A 14,154-nucleotide genomic window follows, 5' to 3' on the forward strand; every position below is an offset into this window, starting at 1 on the left:
AACTGACTGCCCTCCTGGCCACCTGCAGAAGTCATCGATCTCTGGCTCTCTGGCTCCCTTCTGTTGGCCTTTCTTTATGTCCCTCTTTATTTGTACTCCTTCATTGTGCCAAACTGGCAGTCAGTGGGCCACTTAGAACATAAGCATTTACCAAACACCAGCCATAGGCCAGGCACTCGGGAAACCAAGAGACAGCCCTTGGGTTTATGGATTCAAGAGCTGGAAGAGGAAACCTTTCCTGGAAAGTCTTCGAGGTCCAGGCAGTCCCTGTCACAGCCAGCCCGCTCTGCCTTTATAGATAAAAGCAGCCAGAGCCAATGTGTGAAAATGGCTGTGTTTCCATAAAACTTTATTTACAAAAGCAGACTGTGGGCCAGAGTTAGCCCCTGGCTGGAGTTTGCCAACTTCTGGTCCAGAAAGAACAGAAACAAACAAATAATTGACTCTGTGCTGTGGTGGGCCCCTTGGGGGTGGGGTGGGGGGGCGGTCCATGAGAGCACAGTGCACGGCAGAGGGCACCTGGTCTCTGGCTCCGATCACCAGCTGACTCCAGTCACCAGCTGACCTTACTGGGGGGGAAAAAAGAGAGAGAGAGAGAGAGAGAAGAAAAAAGAGTTTTAAATTAGCTTTTAGTTGTTGAGAGTTACAAGATATTTTGTTGCTCTGTTTTTGTTTTGTTTTGTTTTACTTTGCTGTTTTTTAGTACTGAGCTCTGTCTTCTGATTTCCTTTCAATATGCTGGCTCAGGGCCTCCCTCCCAGCACGTCATCAAGAAAGCAAAGTCTTTAGAAATCCTCAGACTCTCAGCCTGGCAAGCAGCGTGCACACTGGTTCAAGAGGTAAAGCCTGGATCCTATGTAGGACTGGTGTCTCGCACCGAATTTCAAGGCAGGTTTGAGTTCCGCAAGCTTGCAGCGAGGAAGAAATGTGATCACACACAGTAGAGACTCTAGAATCTCGGTATCGGAAAGGTCTTAGAGACCCCCTGGCTAACCTGCCATTGCGCGGATCCCTTTCCAACAAAACTGTGTTCTGAACCTGCTCCTGGCACAGCCCTCTCAGCCCAGAGCTCTCCAGAACCTTCCCCTACCCCGGCCTCCAGACTCTTGGGATGTGCAGCCCAGGCCACTGAGTCTTTTCGTGAATTCCCTTAGCTTGCTTTGCTGTGTGAATTCATTTTGGATTTGTAGCGTTACGTCATGTTGATTTTTATTACTTTTAGGGAAATATGTTGGCGTGCTGTGGATTGCTTTTCTGGCTCTCTGTAAAACAAAAAACCAAATGAGGAAAATAATTTGACCAGCTGCACTCTACACATTCTTAAATGATGTTAATATTTTAATGTTGAATCCATCTAATGATACCTCAGAAATGTCCCAGTACCGCCTCACTTTGAAGATTTTTGCTGTAGAACTGTTGTCAAACGTCTACCATCGTGTAGACGATTTCCTGAGTCCAAACTACTGACCTTCAGCGAAACTGATTCTTACTGTTTCTCTGATAAGAAGAATAAAAGGCCTAGCATTCAAGTTGCATTCATTGTTCATTCATTTTAAGAATGAATGAAAGACCAGCGAGAGGTCCTCTGTGCAGGGTTTTTGTGGGCTGCCGCAGAAGATGCATCCTTTTAAACCCACTCTGTTTTGGCGATAATTTGTTGTGTTAAATAGCTCTGAACAGTCACAGCCACTGGACAGACTCCTGGCCCACTAGTATTTCCCATCAGGAGATTTGGGGACCCATGAGAACAATGTATTTCACAGAGGGGTTCTTGTCTAAACAAGATCTGTCTTCGTATCGTTCTTGACTGAGCGGAATTCTGTTGCCGTGGACCTACGCATTCGTCTGTGCTCACAAAAGGGAAAACAAAGACAGCGTAGGTTCAGGAACTGGTGTGGCTCGGCCGGCTTCCCCAGCGGCCGACTACCGGGTTGTGTCACACAACAGGTCCACGCGGACCCAGAGAGGATGTTGCGTGAGAGCGCGTTTTAGCTTTCCCTAGCTGTACACACTGATGGTCTGAACAGAGCAGAGCCTGCTCGGAGACGGTAACTCGGAACTCTCGGACTCCTGCAAACACAACATCCAGCACTTGGCCTTTTATAGCCATAATCCTGAGAATCGAAATTAACATTATGAGTTGGGGGATAGGAACATGTAATGTTGTAGATAATTTTTCATGAGATGCATTTTGCTCCCATGGGCCAGGTACCTCTTCGGATTTTTAATTTCATTGTGTTACAGGCAACAATTATTTCATTATGATTTGCCCACTGTTTACAATTATTTAGCGGCATCTGTTTGCTAATATAAATGCCTGAGCAAGAAAAATTGGGATTGTTGCCAGTAAACCAAATCATTGTAATGAATTACTACAAAAAGGGGTTGATCTCTTTCCTTCTAAAACTTTACCTAAGTTTTCAAAAAGAATGAAGTTTATTTTTTAATTCTAATATATGTTGTTATAATGTTTACAATCTAACACTTCTAGAATGTACTGGTTTATGTTTAGACTCAACCTGTCAACAGTAACTAAATTTGGAAATATCATATATAAGCTATACTAAGATCAAGTAATTATTTTCAAAGATTGATACCATCTGGAGGAAATTAATAATCCATTAATTCCCTCTTGCAATCATGGCTTCGTATTTCTGTTTTGTGTTGCCTGTTTATTGTTAATGATTCAAAATGTTATAAATAATGGAACCTAATGCAGCCACAGTTCCAGTGTTATATAAACCTAAAACATGGGCTTGCGTGTGTGGCTTGTGGAAGCACTGTCCTTGTGCCTTAGGTTTATTTTTAATTTCTGGAGGAATTCAGAACTTCAGTACATGCCGAGGAGATCAAATGGAGATGTATGGCATGGCTTCCAAATCTTACCTAATTTTGTGCCATTTTAAGCATCTTTCCATGTTTTCCTCACTTCCCTCTAGTTTCTTGGTCATGCTAATTCATTCTTGCCTTTTGGAGCTTCGTTTTTTTTTGCTTCATTTTGTTTTGTTTCATTGGGGAAACATTCTCTGCCTGACCAACATTGGATTAAGCTTTTACCAGAGCACCCCAGACTTCGTTATCTCCCCATTAGACAGAATTCCCTGAGGGCAAAAACTGTGTATTCCATCCCCACATCAAGCAAGGGAACCGCACGGAGCAGTCTTCCCGTTACTGTGTGTTGAATTTGAGCTCCTAAAGCAGGTAGACAACAACATGATGATGCGTACTAGCACAGTTGAATAGAAAAGTACTACTTTGTAAACCGAAGCATTAAGGGAAATTAGAAAGTGAGTGGGGGAATCAGCTCCCCGGAGTTTTATCCAAACAGCTTCCTGAAAGGGGAAAATGAAGATAAATAGGGGGAATTTTGCACAGAGGGACACGAGCATAAGGGGAAAGGAGGCTCCGTTCTGAAGCCGTGAAGAGAATGACCTGGGAAGGATTTGGGAATGGCAATTTGGGAGATCCGTACTGTGGGGCGAGGAGCCCTATGGAGAGCTCTGAAAACAAGAAGGAAAACCTGGGGTCCTAAAACATTGACTTTGGAGGGCACCTGGGTGGCTCAGTGGGTTAAAGCCTCTGCTTTCAGCTCAGGTCATGATCTCAGGGTCCTGGGATCGAGCCCCACATCGGGCTCTCTGCTCAGCAGGGAGCCTGCTTCCTCCTCTCTCTCTCTGCCTGCCTCTCTGCCTACTTGTGATCTCTGTCTGTCAAATAAACAAACAAAATCTAATCTTTAAAAAAAAACCATTGACTTTGGATAATTAGTTCATGGTTTTGGCCAAGACCTACCATGACGAAAGCTACTTTAGAATAACATCGCTGACGTGTGCTGATTGGATTGGGTTGGTGGTGGTGGTGAAAGTGGGAGGAAGATATGGCGTGGGTGCTCGCTTAGGTTTTCTCCAGACTGATTGCTAATGGGCCTGGAATTCAGACTATACCAACACTTGAAGATATAATCCATTTGCTGTAGAAAGCACCACACTCTTGCTACTCTGTATTTTTACTCAACTATTTTTATAGCTCCTACTCTATCGGCTCTCAAAAATAATAAGTATATGTGCAAAATAATCAGGTCTGAAACAAAGTGGCTGCTTCTTGAAATTTTCTTTTTCTCTAATGACAGTAAATAAGACAAGTTAACATATCATAGGGATGACTTGACTTGATGGGAGCTGTTAAATGTTTTTGAAAAGGCCTGGGTACCCACAACAAAAGGCCTAGCAAATAGTAGTTACCCACAACACACATGAGGTCAAGGCTTAGTTCCACTGCTGAAAGTATGTCCTTGGAATTGTTAAGTGTTGGATTCTGAGCACATACGAGAATTTAGAATATTTTGGTGAGTATCATAACCCCAGGATACATAAAACCAGGTGGCTTTCCAGAAATAAAATTGTGCATTAATGACAAGAGAGCTTGCCCAGTCATGGTCAGGGGGTCAGACTTGGAACAAATGCTGAGGTTAGAGTTCTCTTGAATTCAGTTGCCATTTAATGTCACAGATGAGATACAGAATTACTGAATGAGGGTTGAAGAGGAAAAGGGAATTTTCTTCTCATTTTATTTGTAACATGTTTACTGTATGATTTTATATATTATTTTATTTAAAGCTTCTATAAACAAGGGAAGCCATTTCATTTGCTCGGTATCTTTTCTCTATATGGACTGAATGCACTGAGACATGAACAGCCTTGAGAACCACTACACTGACCTCAAAGGCTTCCTTAGGTGGTCTCTAAACTCCTCGGATGGTGGCTTGTACTGCACCCTGAGATAATTGCCCTTTTGTCGTCAGCCTCATAGGACTATGACCTCCTGAGACAAAGGGCTGTGGCTTGTTGGCTTTCAAGTGGCACCCATAGGACAGTGCCCAGCGTGGGGCAGTTCAAGAGACTTAGCAGAAGGGTTTGATGACAATGGTTCAAAAACGTAGGCTTGAATAAAGAGTCTTTACCTTGGTGATGTTCATGCTGAAATACTGGGACTTGTACGAGCAAGCTCACAGAGCCTCCGCCACCCCTTTTTGTGCAGCAAAGTGGACAGAATAAAATAGTGAGATCATGAGCAGAAGGAGAAGAAGAAATTGGAACGGGTGGTAAATGAGCTCGTCTGGGTTCTGCCAGCGCCTTAAGAGGATTCTGATTCCAAGCAGACTAATGGATAAAGGAACTTACTTCAGGATTTTAAACTTGGCTGCTGGATGGAATTTCAAAGGTCATTCAACTGTTGAAGCTTATTTTAATTTCTTAACATTGAGTCTGTCAATTAGCATCTTGGATCAGGGGCTCTCCAGCGACGGGGATTGCTCACTTGGCTAACTCCAGTAATGAACTCTCGGGACTTGCATAGGCTAAAGTGTTATCTCTAGCATTTCTGTGGGCAGGCGCCATGTTGGATACTCCTTCGCCAGTGGTGCATTTGGGCAATTAGCAGGTGATATCGATTAAATGAAAATGCATTTGGTTTCTGAGATTGTAGTCTTTTGTCTATTTATTGTTGTTCTAACTAAAAGATATTTAAAGTAACAGTTGTTAGGAAGATAGATTCGGGTTCCTTCGTGGCAAAGCTTTCCTCTTCTAATTATTTTTATCTAATCTAATGCTTTATTAAATTCCCAGGAGTCATAGTTGTTCCTGTACTGAGGGTTTGTAGAGAGCTTTAAAAGATTGCTAACTGGGGCATAACATCTGTGTTACTGTTGCACAAATGAAATATTGTAAAAACAACTTGTGAGTTTTCAAGGGTCAAGTGCTAGCTATATTCAAGGACTAACTTTCTCTCTCCAGTAAGCAAATTTTATTTTTATCTCCTCAATGATTTGTACTTAATATTTTTATTCTAATGTTTGCTGCTTTTCATTGCATTTCAGATGATTCTATTATCCCTAAATATATATTTCTATATAATTTTGCTTTTCATTGGGGTGAGTGGAGAAGCCAGCTGTGCTAAGTGACTCAGCATTCTCTTCCCACGCTCGGTAGTTTTGCAATTCCAGTCTCTTCTGTTGACCTGGAAGGTTTTTTCCTATCTCCATGCCCTGGAAACCTGATACTCCTTCATTTTCTCTTTTTAAAGATTTTATTTATTTATTTATTTATTTATTTATTTATCAATCAGAGAGAGAGAGAGAGAGAGAGAGCGCACAAGCAGAGGGAGCAGCAGGCAGAAGGGAGAAGCAGGCTCCGGCTGACTAGGGAGCCCAATGAGGGACTCCATCTTGAGACCCTGAGATCATGACCTGAGCTGAAGACAGATGCTTAACCAGCTGAGCCACCCAGGCGTCCTGTCTGATCCTCCTACAAATGCTACTGTTTGAATGAATTCTTTTCTGATTTCTTTTCTGATTTGCTATCTGAATGTGATTTCGTCCTCCTCTGAGCCTGTATTAGTTATAAATTGCTGCATAAAATAATTACCCCAAAACTTCATGGCTTTAAACAAACACAGATGTTGTCTCGCACAGTTTCCGCAGGTCAGGAATTTGGGCACAGTTTGGCAGGATGGCTCTTGTGCAGGCTAGCTCATGAAGTTGTAGCCAGGGTAGTAGTAGTAGTAGTAGTAGTAGTAGTAGTAGCCGTAGTAGCCCAAGGGCTTGTGTTGTGCCTATGGGTCTGCTTCGGATATGACTGATGATCTCAGGTGGCTGCCAAGCTGGTGCTGGCTGATGGCAAGAGGCCCGCCCCGGTTCCTTGCTGTGGAAACTTCTCCATGAGATCACTGTGTCCTCACTACATGGCTGTCACTTTCCTCTGAGCAAGGGACCCAGGAAAGAGCACAGAGAAGCCACAGTGCCTTCTCAGACCTAGTCCCGGAAATCACTCATTGTCATTTCCTCACATCGCCTGTGGATTCCTGGGCTCCGTCCGTTGCTAGGGAGGAGGTGGGGACGGCTGTACCCGGAGGCTGCTTCCCGCAGAACCTGTCAATATCTCTGACGTCGCTCCGTAATTTAAAATGTTCTATCCCGTATTACAATTTTGTGTATCCCTTTCCTACCCACCTCATTGGATTTTTATTTCCTTTAGAGTTCAGACTTGCTTCCTTATCTTTACATATCTTAAAAATTCTGGGACATTGCATTCAAGATGTGTCACATTCCACTGAGAAGCTGGAAACCACAGCCACTTAATGGGTGTAAATGAAGATATACCTGTGGTAAAGAAGTAGATGGAGACAGAGAAATAGATTTTGGCAGAGAGAGAGAGTGTGAGGGAGAGCAAATGAGGGAGGGAGAGAGAGAGAGTGCAGGCGTGCACACAAATGAGGTGGAGAGCAGATTAAACTATACATTGGATCAGATAAATATGAAAACCTCAATGCTATTTTGTAGCTACCAGGGAGCTAATTTTATGAGAGTGTAAATGTTTGGACTACTTTCTATGTAACAATATTCTGCTTTGTGTGATGTATGTGAGTGGTTTGCCATACTTTTCACTAAGATTCCTTCAATTAGGCCTGATATTCTGTGAACAAAAGGCCTTCGGATCACTCCGTTAGTAAAAGCAGGCAAGTCATTGCTTACGAGTAACTCTTTAAAACCGTGCCTTCAGCCCACATTGTGACTCCCTGTGCCACACGCTTTGGGCCTCCATTCGCACCTTGTCCCGAAAGGGACCCAACTGCTCCTGCTCCCCTGGTGGCTCCCACACCTGCCCCTGCACCTGCACCTGCACCTGCCCCGCTGCCGCACCTGCCCTGGCTCCTGCACCTGCCCCCGCGCCCACACCTGTCCTGACGCCTACACCCGCCCCGGCTGCTGCACATGCAGAGAGCACCATTGCTGCTGCCTGTGGGCAGAGTTGTGTGCCCAGGGCGGCATCTGCAGGAAGGCTTTGGCCAAGGGCAACTGATGTGCCTGATGGAGGAGAGCCTGTTCCAGATGGAGCCAGAGCCGCATGTACAGACCTGCAGTTTTTGGGGTTTTTTTTAAGATTTTATTTACTTATTTGACAGATAGAGATCACAAGTAAACTGAGAGGCAGGCAGAGAGAGAGGAAGGGAAACAGGTTCCCCGCTGAGCAGAGAGCCCGACGTGGGGCTCGATCCCAGGCCCCTGAGATCATGACCTGAGCCGAAGGCAGAGGCTTTAACCCACAGAGCCACCCAGGCGCCCCCAGACCTGCAGTTTTAAAACATTTTTTCATATTACCCTGTTTGCTACATTATGGTTTCTATGAAATACCTAATTATACTAAAAGTTAATTGACTTTACAAAATAATAATAACTCTTCGGTAATGTCAAGTGCAGCATTTATAATTCCTTTTCCATATGATTGAGAACTTTATTTAACCTTTGATTAACTGCTCTGTAGCCTGGCCCCTTGGGGTAAAACCATCTTCTAGACTGATCAGTTAACATTTATATGTAATTTGAGCAAAGGGCACAGAGGAATGTCGGAAGGGACAAAGGCCCAAGAGAAGAGGAGTCCTGGCAGGTTTTCCTCAGAAACGTCACTCCTTGTCCATTTCTAGAACCGTCGGTACACCCCAGTGTGCTTCCTGAGTGACTCATGCCTGAGTTATTAAAATGACCTCCAAATAGTTCTCATGCCTGCCTATTTGTTCTCCTCCACACGTCTCTCAGAGTCAAACTTCTGAAAACATCACTCCCTTCCCATCCTCAGAAGCCTCAGCGAGTCCCAGGACCCAGAGGCCTGTCTCCTTGCACGCCCTGCCACCGTCCACAACTTTTTCATTTCTTCTCTTTCCCGGACACATCCTCTCAGGCAGCCCAACTGACAGCTCTTCTGTTCAAGAATTCCTTTTCACGTTTATGTTTCCTGCCCCACCCAGAATCCATGTTTGTCTCCAGGGACCTCGTGTCGATCCTTCCATTCCCCCTAAATTCATCTGGGTTCCCTAACCCTGAGGCACACTCGTCTGCTGTCCTAACTCTGTGGCACCAGAGTTTGACGACCACACAGACCTCCTTTGGATACCCGCTCCACTCACATGGGGGTCCCGGACTTGGGCCTCGGACGGTGTTGTGTTTCCCCAACACTTACAACACTTACCGCGCTGCTGTGTTCCGCGTGTATTAAGCGCCTACTTCAGCCCAAGTAGATGCTCGATGAGTAACTGAGTAAAAAATACAAGGATGGGAGCAGAGAAGTTAGGAAATGAGAGGGTTTTGTTCCTTGGTCACTGGTGTGGTCAATGGCTGTTGACGACATAATTGCCGCACGCTCACCGCTGAATCTGGTAAGACCTCGGTCATGAAAGTGTTAATCGAGTGTTCCCTCCATCCTCCCCGGACTTTTCATTTACTGCTGACAGCCAGGAGCGCCATTTAGGAGGCACTTGGAATAGAAGTGAAGACAGCGTCTGGAGCACATTAGGAGAGACCCTACTAGAGACAAATTCCAGGCCAAACTCCTCCGAGGGCATCTCTTGAACTGGACCGGGATATTTGGAATTTTGATTTGGATGTGAAGGCTGGTATGGTACTGACGACTGGGTGACAAAGAGTTTGAGCCCGGGAGTAAGAGAACTGGAAGCCAGCTGGAGGCAGAGAGTGGAACGGGATGTGGGCTGGGGGTGGGGGGGGGGGCACTTTATTTTAGGAGGCTGCAATGGAAAAACCTATGGGACGCTCCTAGCAAAGTACCTGACCCAAAGCAGTGATCATAAATCCTAGTTTTTCCCGCCTTCTTCTTACCTAGTGCTTAGGAAGTTAATTATGTGGTCCCTCCAGCCATGAAATGATTCCCACTCATTTTCTCAGATGATTCAGATGATTAATCCAATAATGTTTCTAGGGTTGTCATGCTTATCCCTCACCTAACTTTCCCTAAATACTACAAATATTCTTAATAGGAGATGAGCAATCTTATCTCAAAACTGTTTCAAGAAATCCAACTGGCTGATTGTTCTATCTGAATATATGCATCTACTATCTACGTCTATATCTGTAACAAATCTGTCCATCAACATACATATTTTTTCTACATCTTTATTTTATATGTCTCCATATCCGTCTGTGTGTGTATATTTAAATTCACTACATAGGGAGAGTGATGGATGGTGAAAATTCCCGAGTGACTTATCTATAAGTGCAACTCCGTACAACGCTCGTAAGTTTCTTTCTTTTCCGTGGTGGTCATGTAGAAACATGCACGTGGCTTCTCCAGTCACTGACACTCTAGCTTCTCGTGGTTGCATGGGGCACCCTGTGTCTAGGAAGGAGCCCTCCTTCGAGGGACTTAACATGATCCTCTGTCCTCCCTTCCAGTGCCGAACACGTTTTTATCTCTTGGGCCCTGTGCCCTTCGTGCCTCGCTGTTGCTAGACCGCTGTTCCCCGCTGTTCATTTCAGCTCCTTTCTGTTCCAGGTAAACCTTCCCTAAAGCCTTTCCTGATGTCTCGTATTTTTTGTAATAATAAGGGTCATTGATGTTAGCTGCCACAACAGGTAAACCATAAAGGCTCTCAGGTGCTGGTCACCTTGCACTTCTCAGTGCTGCCTTCACCACTGCCTTGTCCATTTCCCATTAAAATCCCAGAGGGGAGGACCACGAGGTGTCCCAGTGGACCAGCCAGATACCACGAGAATTCTCCCCTGCCCCTGCATGCAGCAGCCGCTCTTGCCATCCTGATGATGATGGCCAAGTAGTCCTGGAAGCTTGACCAGTTTCCTTCTCACCTAGATCTCAGTTCCAGGAGGCAGAAGTGGACTGGTGAGGCTGCAGTGGAATGTTCAGTAGGGTTCCTCCTGAGTCTCCACGAGGACGTGCTCCTCTCTGTGGGAACCAGAGCCTTTGTTTCCACAGGACCTGTGATCGCTTCTGTCGGTGCTGTGTGTGTGTGTGTGTGTGTGTGTGTTTAGTAGAAGGAGGGACAGATGGACTACTGTGCCCTTCACTTTGTTGAGTGTGTCCCTCCATGCCCCATACATGGGGCCTCTCGGATCTTCCCTAGTGTGGTGGGCCCCTGGATCCACATAGGCTTTCCCTCATACTGTGGCCTCTCGTGTAATTACCATTTCTTTCTGATCTGCTCTAAATAGTAGGATGCCATCAGTAGAGTAGAACCATTGATGTTCTGTGAGTCGTCTTCATGGTCTATGGTTCTTCTGGACCATATTTTAACTGAAGGGCAAAACCATAAACGTGTAGTGTTGTCCATACATGAAAGAGAACTCTTTTCCATTTTTCCTTAAGAGAGATGGAAAGAACACACTTGCCGGGCCAGTGGCCGCACACTGACCGTGTACCTCCATGTCTCTCTGGGACACCATGGCAGTAGTTCACGGGCTGACTGCTTTGACTTTATAAGTTTTCTTTTTCTTTCTTCTGCAAGGTAATTGCTAAGCTTTCTTTTTAACCTTGTTGTGTATAGGAACATTTTTATAAATGTTCTAATATTTTCTCCAGTGTTTCCCTGCATTGATAGCAGATTAGGGATCTCTAAAGGCTTAGTCAACCATGTTGCTGAAAGCAGAATGGAGAGTATTTTTCACAGAACTTAGCTGTGAGGAGGAGGTAGAATGTGGCAGTTCAGTAGGGTCACCCAGAGTGAATAAGGTATGTGGGTCCTTGTGCACGTGTGTGCGTATGACTCTCGATAGAAATGGGACAGTGTTATGTTTTATCGTCTTCAAGCAGAATGTTATTAGAAGGGAAGAGGTTGAAAGTTCAGAACACAGTCAATGCCTAATTGAAAAAGGCTCTGGAAATGGGAATGATGGCCCTGAAAGGACTTCAGTGGGTTCAGAGATGAGAAATAGAAGCACGTAAAAACATTTACGGATGCTGTAACTCAGCTTAAGTTGACCATTGCCCTGTAGACCCGTGCCATTAAAATACCAAGTTTTTTTTTTTCATTTTGTTTTATATTAGATATTGCTTTGAAATAAGTGGGAAAGCAGAATTTTGAAAACTTTTTAATTGTTAAGAAATTATATTCTATTAGTAATGTTAAATATCAAGTGTTTTGGGAAGGAAGGCTTTTGAAGAGCTCTACCATGTGTTAAGAATTGTGTAGGAAATAAAAAAGATATTTTGTATTTTGTTGTCATTATATTGAGAATGGGTTTAATGAGATAAGCTCTAATGATTCTCTTGCTATTAAAATGGCCTTGAGGCTAATGTGGAATTAATATATTCCATTTGTCTCTTTTTTTGGTCATAAAATCATGTGGTCCAGTTGCAAGCAAAAATACATGATTATTTGGGGGGATTTTTTTTCCATACAAAAAGCACTTTAAGGGAATACAATTTTTTTAGAATTTATATATATCAATTTGTTAGTGAGCTCCTAACCTTAATTTAATAAATTGGGTATTTGGGTGGAGGGGTGACACAATAGACAAAAATCTTAAAGAAATGAATCTGTGGCAGATAATTTCTATTTCGGAATTCTACTTTTCTGCTTGACAATGAAATATGAGTGACTGTTGAACATGCCTATTTTGGTCCAACAATAGTTTTTCTTATGGCTTTAGGGAAGTTCATATTTTATATATCATTAAAATTAAATTCAAGGAACATTTATTTAAAACCTTACGATGCCTGGCACTACAAGAATATCAATGTGAAGTAAGTACAGTATCTACTTTCAACGAGCTCACAGTCCGTAAGAGCAGAAACGTCACCAATACGGTGATGTAATTATGGATCGGTAAAAATACATACAAATGTCTGGGGTGATTTGTGAGTTAACTGCAAATTCTGAGGCTTCTAGAAGACTTCTGTAAAGAGATGTATCTGAGCTCGGGTTTAAACAGCTGATTGGTAAATATGTTATATAAAAATATATAAATTTAGGAGAATCACTGTTTTAGATAGTTAATGAAGTACATCCAGTTTTTAAGATGTAGCTTTGATCGATCTGTGCTCAGTGCTGAGCAGTGCAGGTCTTCACATGGAGCAGAGCATGCTGTAAGCCACCCAGCACCATTACAAAGTGCCCTGAACACCTGCTGCCTTTCCACCCTCAGAAATACTAGAGGAAATGTCTGTCTTTTCCTCCACAGGAGCCCTGTCCTGGTTTTCCAGTGCAACCACCGCCACGTGATTTGCTTAGATTGTTTCTACTTATACTGTGTGACAAGACTGAATGACCGGCAGTTCATCCCTGACCCTCAGCTCGGCTACTCTCTGCCTTGTGTGGGTAAGTCTGGCACTTTTTTTTTCTGCTCCATTTTTAATGCTAATTAAGAACGGAATTGTGGATGCAAAACCATCTCTGATAAATTCAATCCCTGGCTGAAGGGTTGAAAAGTCAAATATCTATTTTATCCCGGTTGTGCAAGAAACAACATTTGGATCACAAAAAAATATAAAACCCTAAGGTAGGAAGGAATTATGTTGGCCTAGAAAATGCATCATCTGCACAAAAGTATGGGAAACAAATTGTAAAATATTATTCAGCCAATGTATACAAAGTATGTCTGTGGATTTATACTGCAAGCTCTAGATTACCCTGGATCTAGAGCAGCACTAGTCACATTTCTAAATTGGTACCCTTATTCATAAAAATTGTGAGCACATACACAGGTGTATCAAAGAATGTATTTAAAAAAGAAATTAAAGGAGATGAAAGCTGAAATATTTAATATTTTAAATTGTTTCATCTTTCAACGTTGCAGAGCATTCTTTAATTGTATTACACTACTGTTGTTACATGTGTTTTTTTTTTAAATTGAGGTGAAATTCACCTAACATACAACTAACCACTTAAAGTGTACAATTCAGTGGAATTTCATGCTTTCACGATGTTATGCGATAACCATTACCTCTGTCTAGTTTCAAAACTTTTTCATTACCCCAGAAAAATGTCATTACCCCACGTTCATTAATAATCTCCCAATTTCCCCTTGCCCCCATCTCCTGGCAACTACTATGGTCTGCCTCTACAGATTTACCAATTCTAGATACTTCCTGTAAGAGAAATTGTACAATATGTGATCTTTTGTGTCCTCGTTTCACCTCACATAAGTTCATCCAAGTCACGGCATGTACCTTTATGCCTTTTTATGACTGAGTAATATTCCCTTATAGAGACATACCACAATCTGCTTCTCCATTTATTCATTGATGGACATTCGTGTTGTTTCCACCTTTTCGCTATTAGGAATAATCTGCTGTAAACATTTGTGTACTTGTTTCTGCAGAGATATGCTTTCATTTCTCTTAGATGTATACTGAG

General features: G+C 43.2%; 1 protein-coding gene across 4 annotated transcripts in view; it reads left to right on the forward strand.

The window, feature by feature from the left end:
* PRKN (parkin RBR E3 ubiquitin protein ligase) overlaps positions 1–14,154 on the forward strand; it is a 1,287,019-nt gene that overhangs the window by 869,011 nt on the left and 403,854 nt on the right. For all 4 annotated transcript variants that reach the window (XM_080807235.1, XM_080807237.1, XM_080807236.1 and 1 more), the window contains exon 7: positions 12,980–13,116. In XM_080807235.1, the coding sequence (XP_080663361.1) occupies positions 12,980–13,116 (137 nt within the window). The remainder of the gene's footprint in view (positions 1–12,979; positions 13,117–14,154) is intronic.

Source organism: Martes martes, assembly GCF_963455335.1.
Source record: "Martes martes genome assembly, chromosome: 6".
NCBI lineage: Eukaryota > Metazoa > Chordata > Mammalia > Carnivora > Mustelidae > Martes > Martes martes.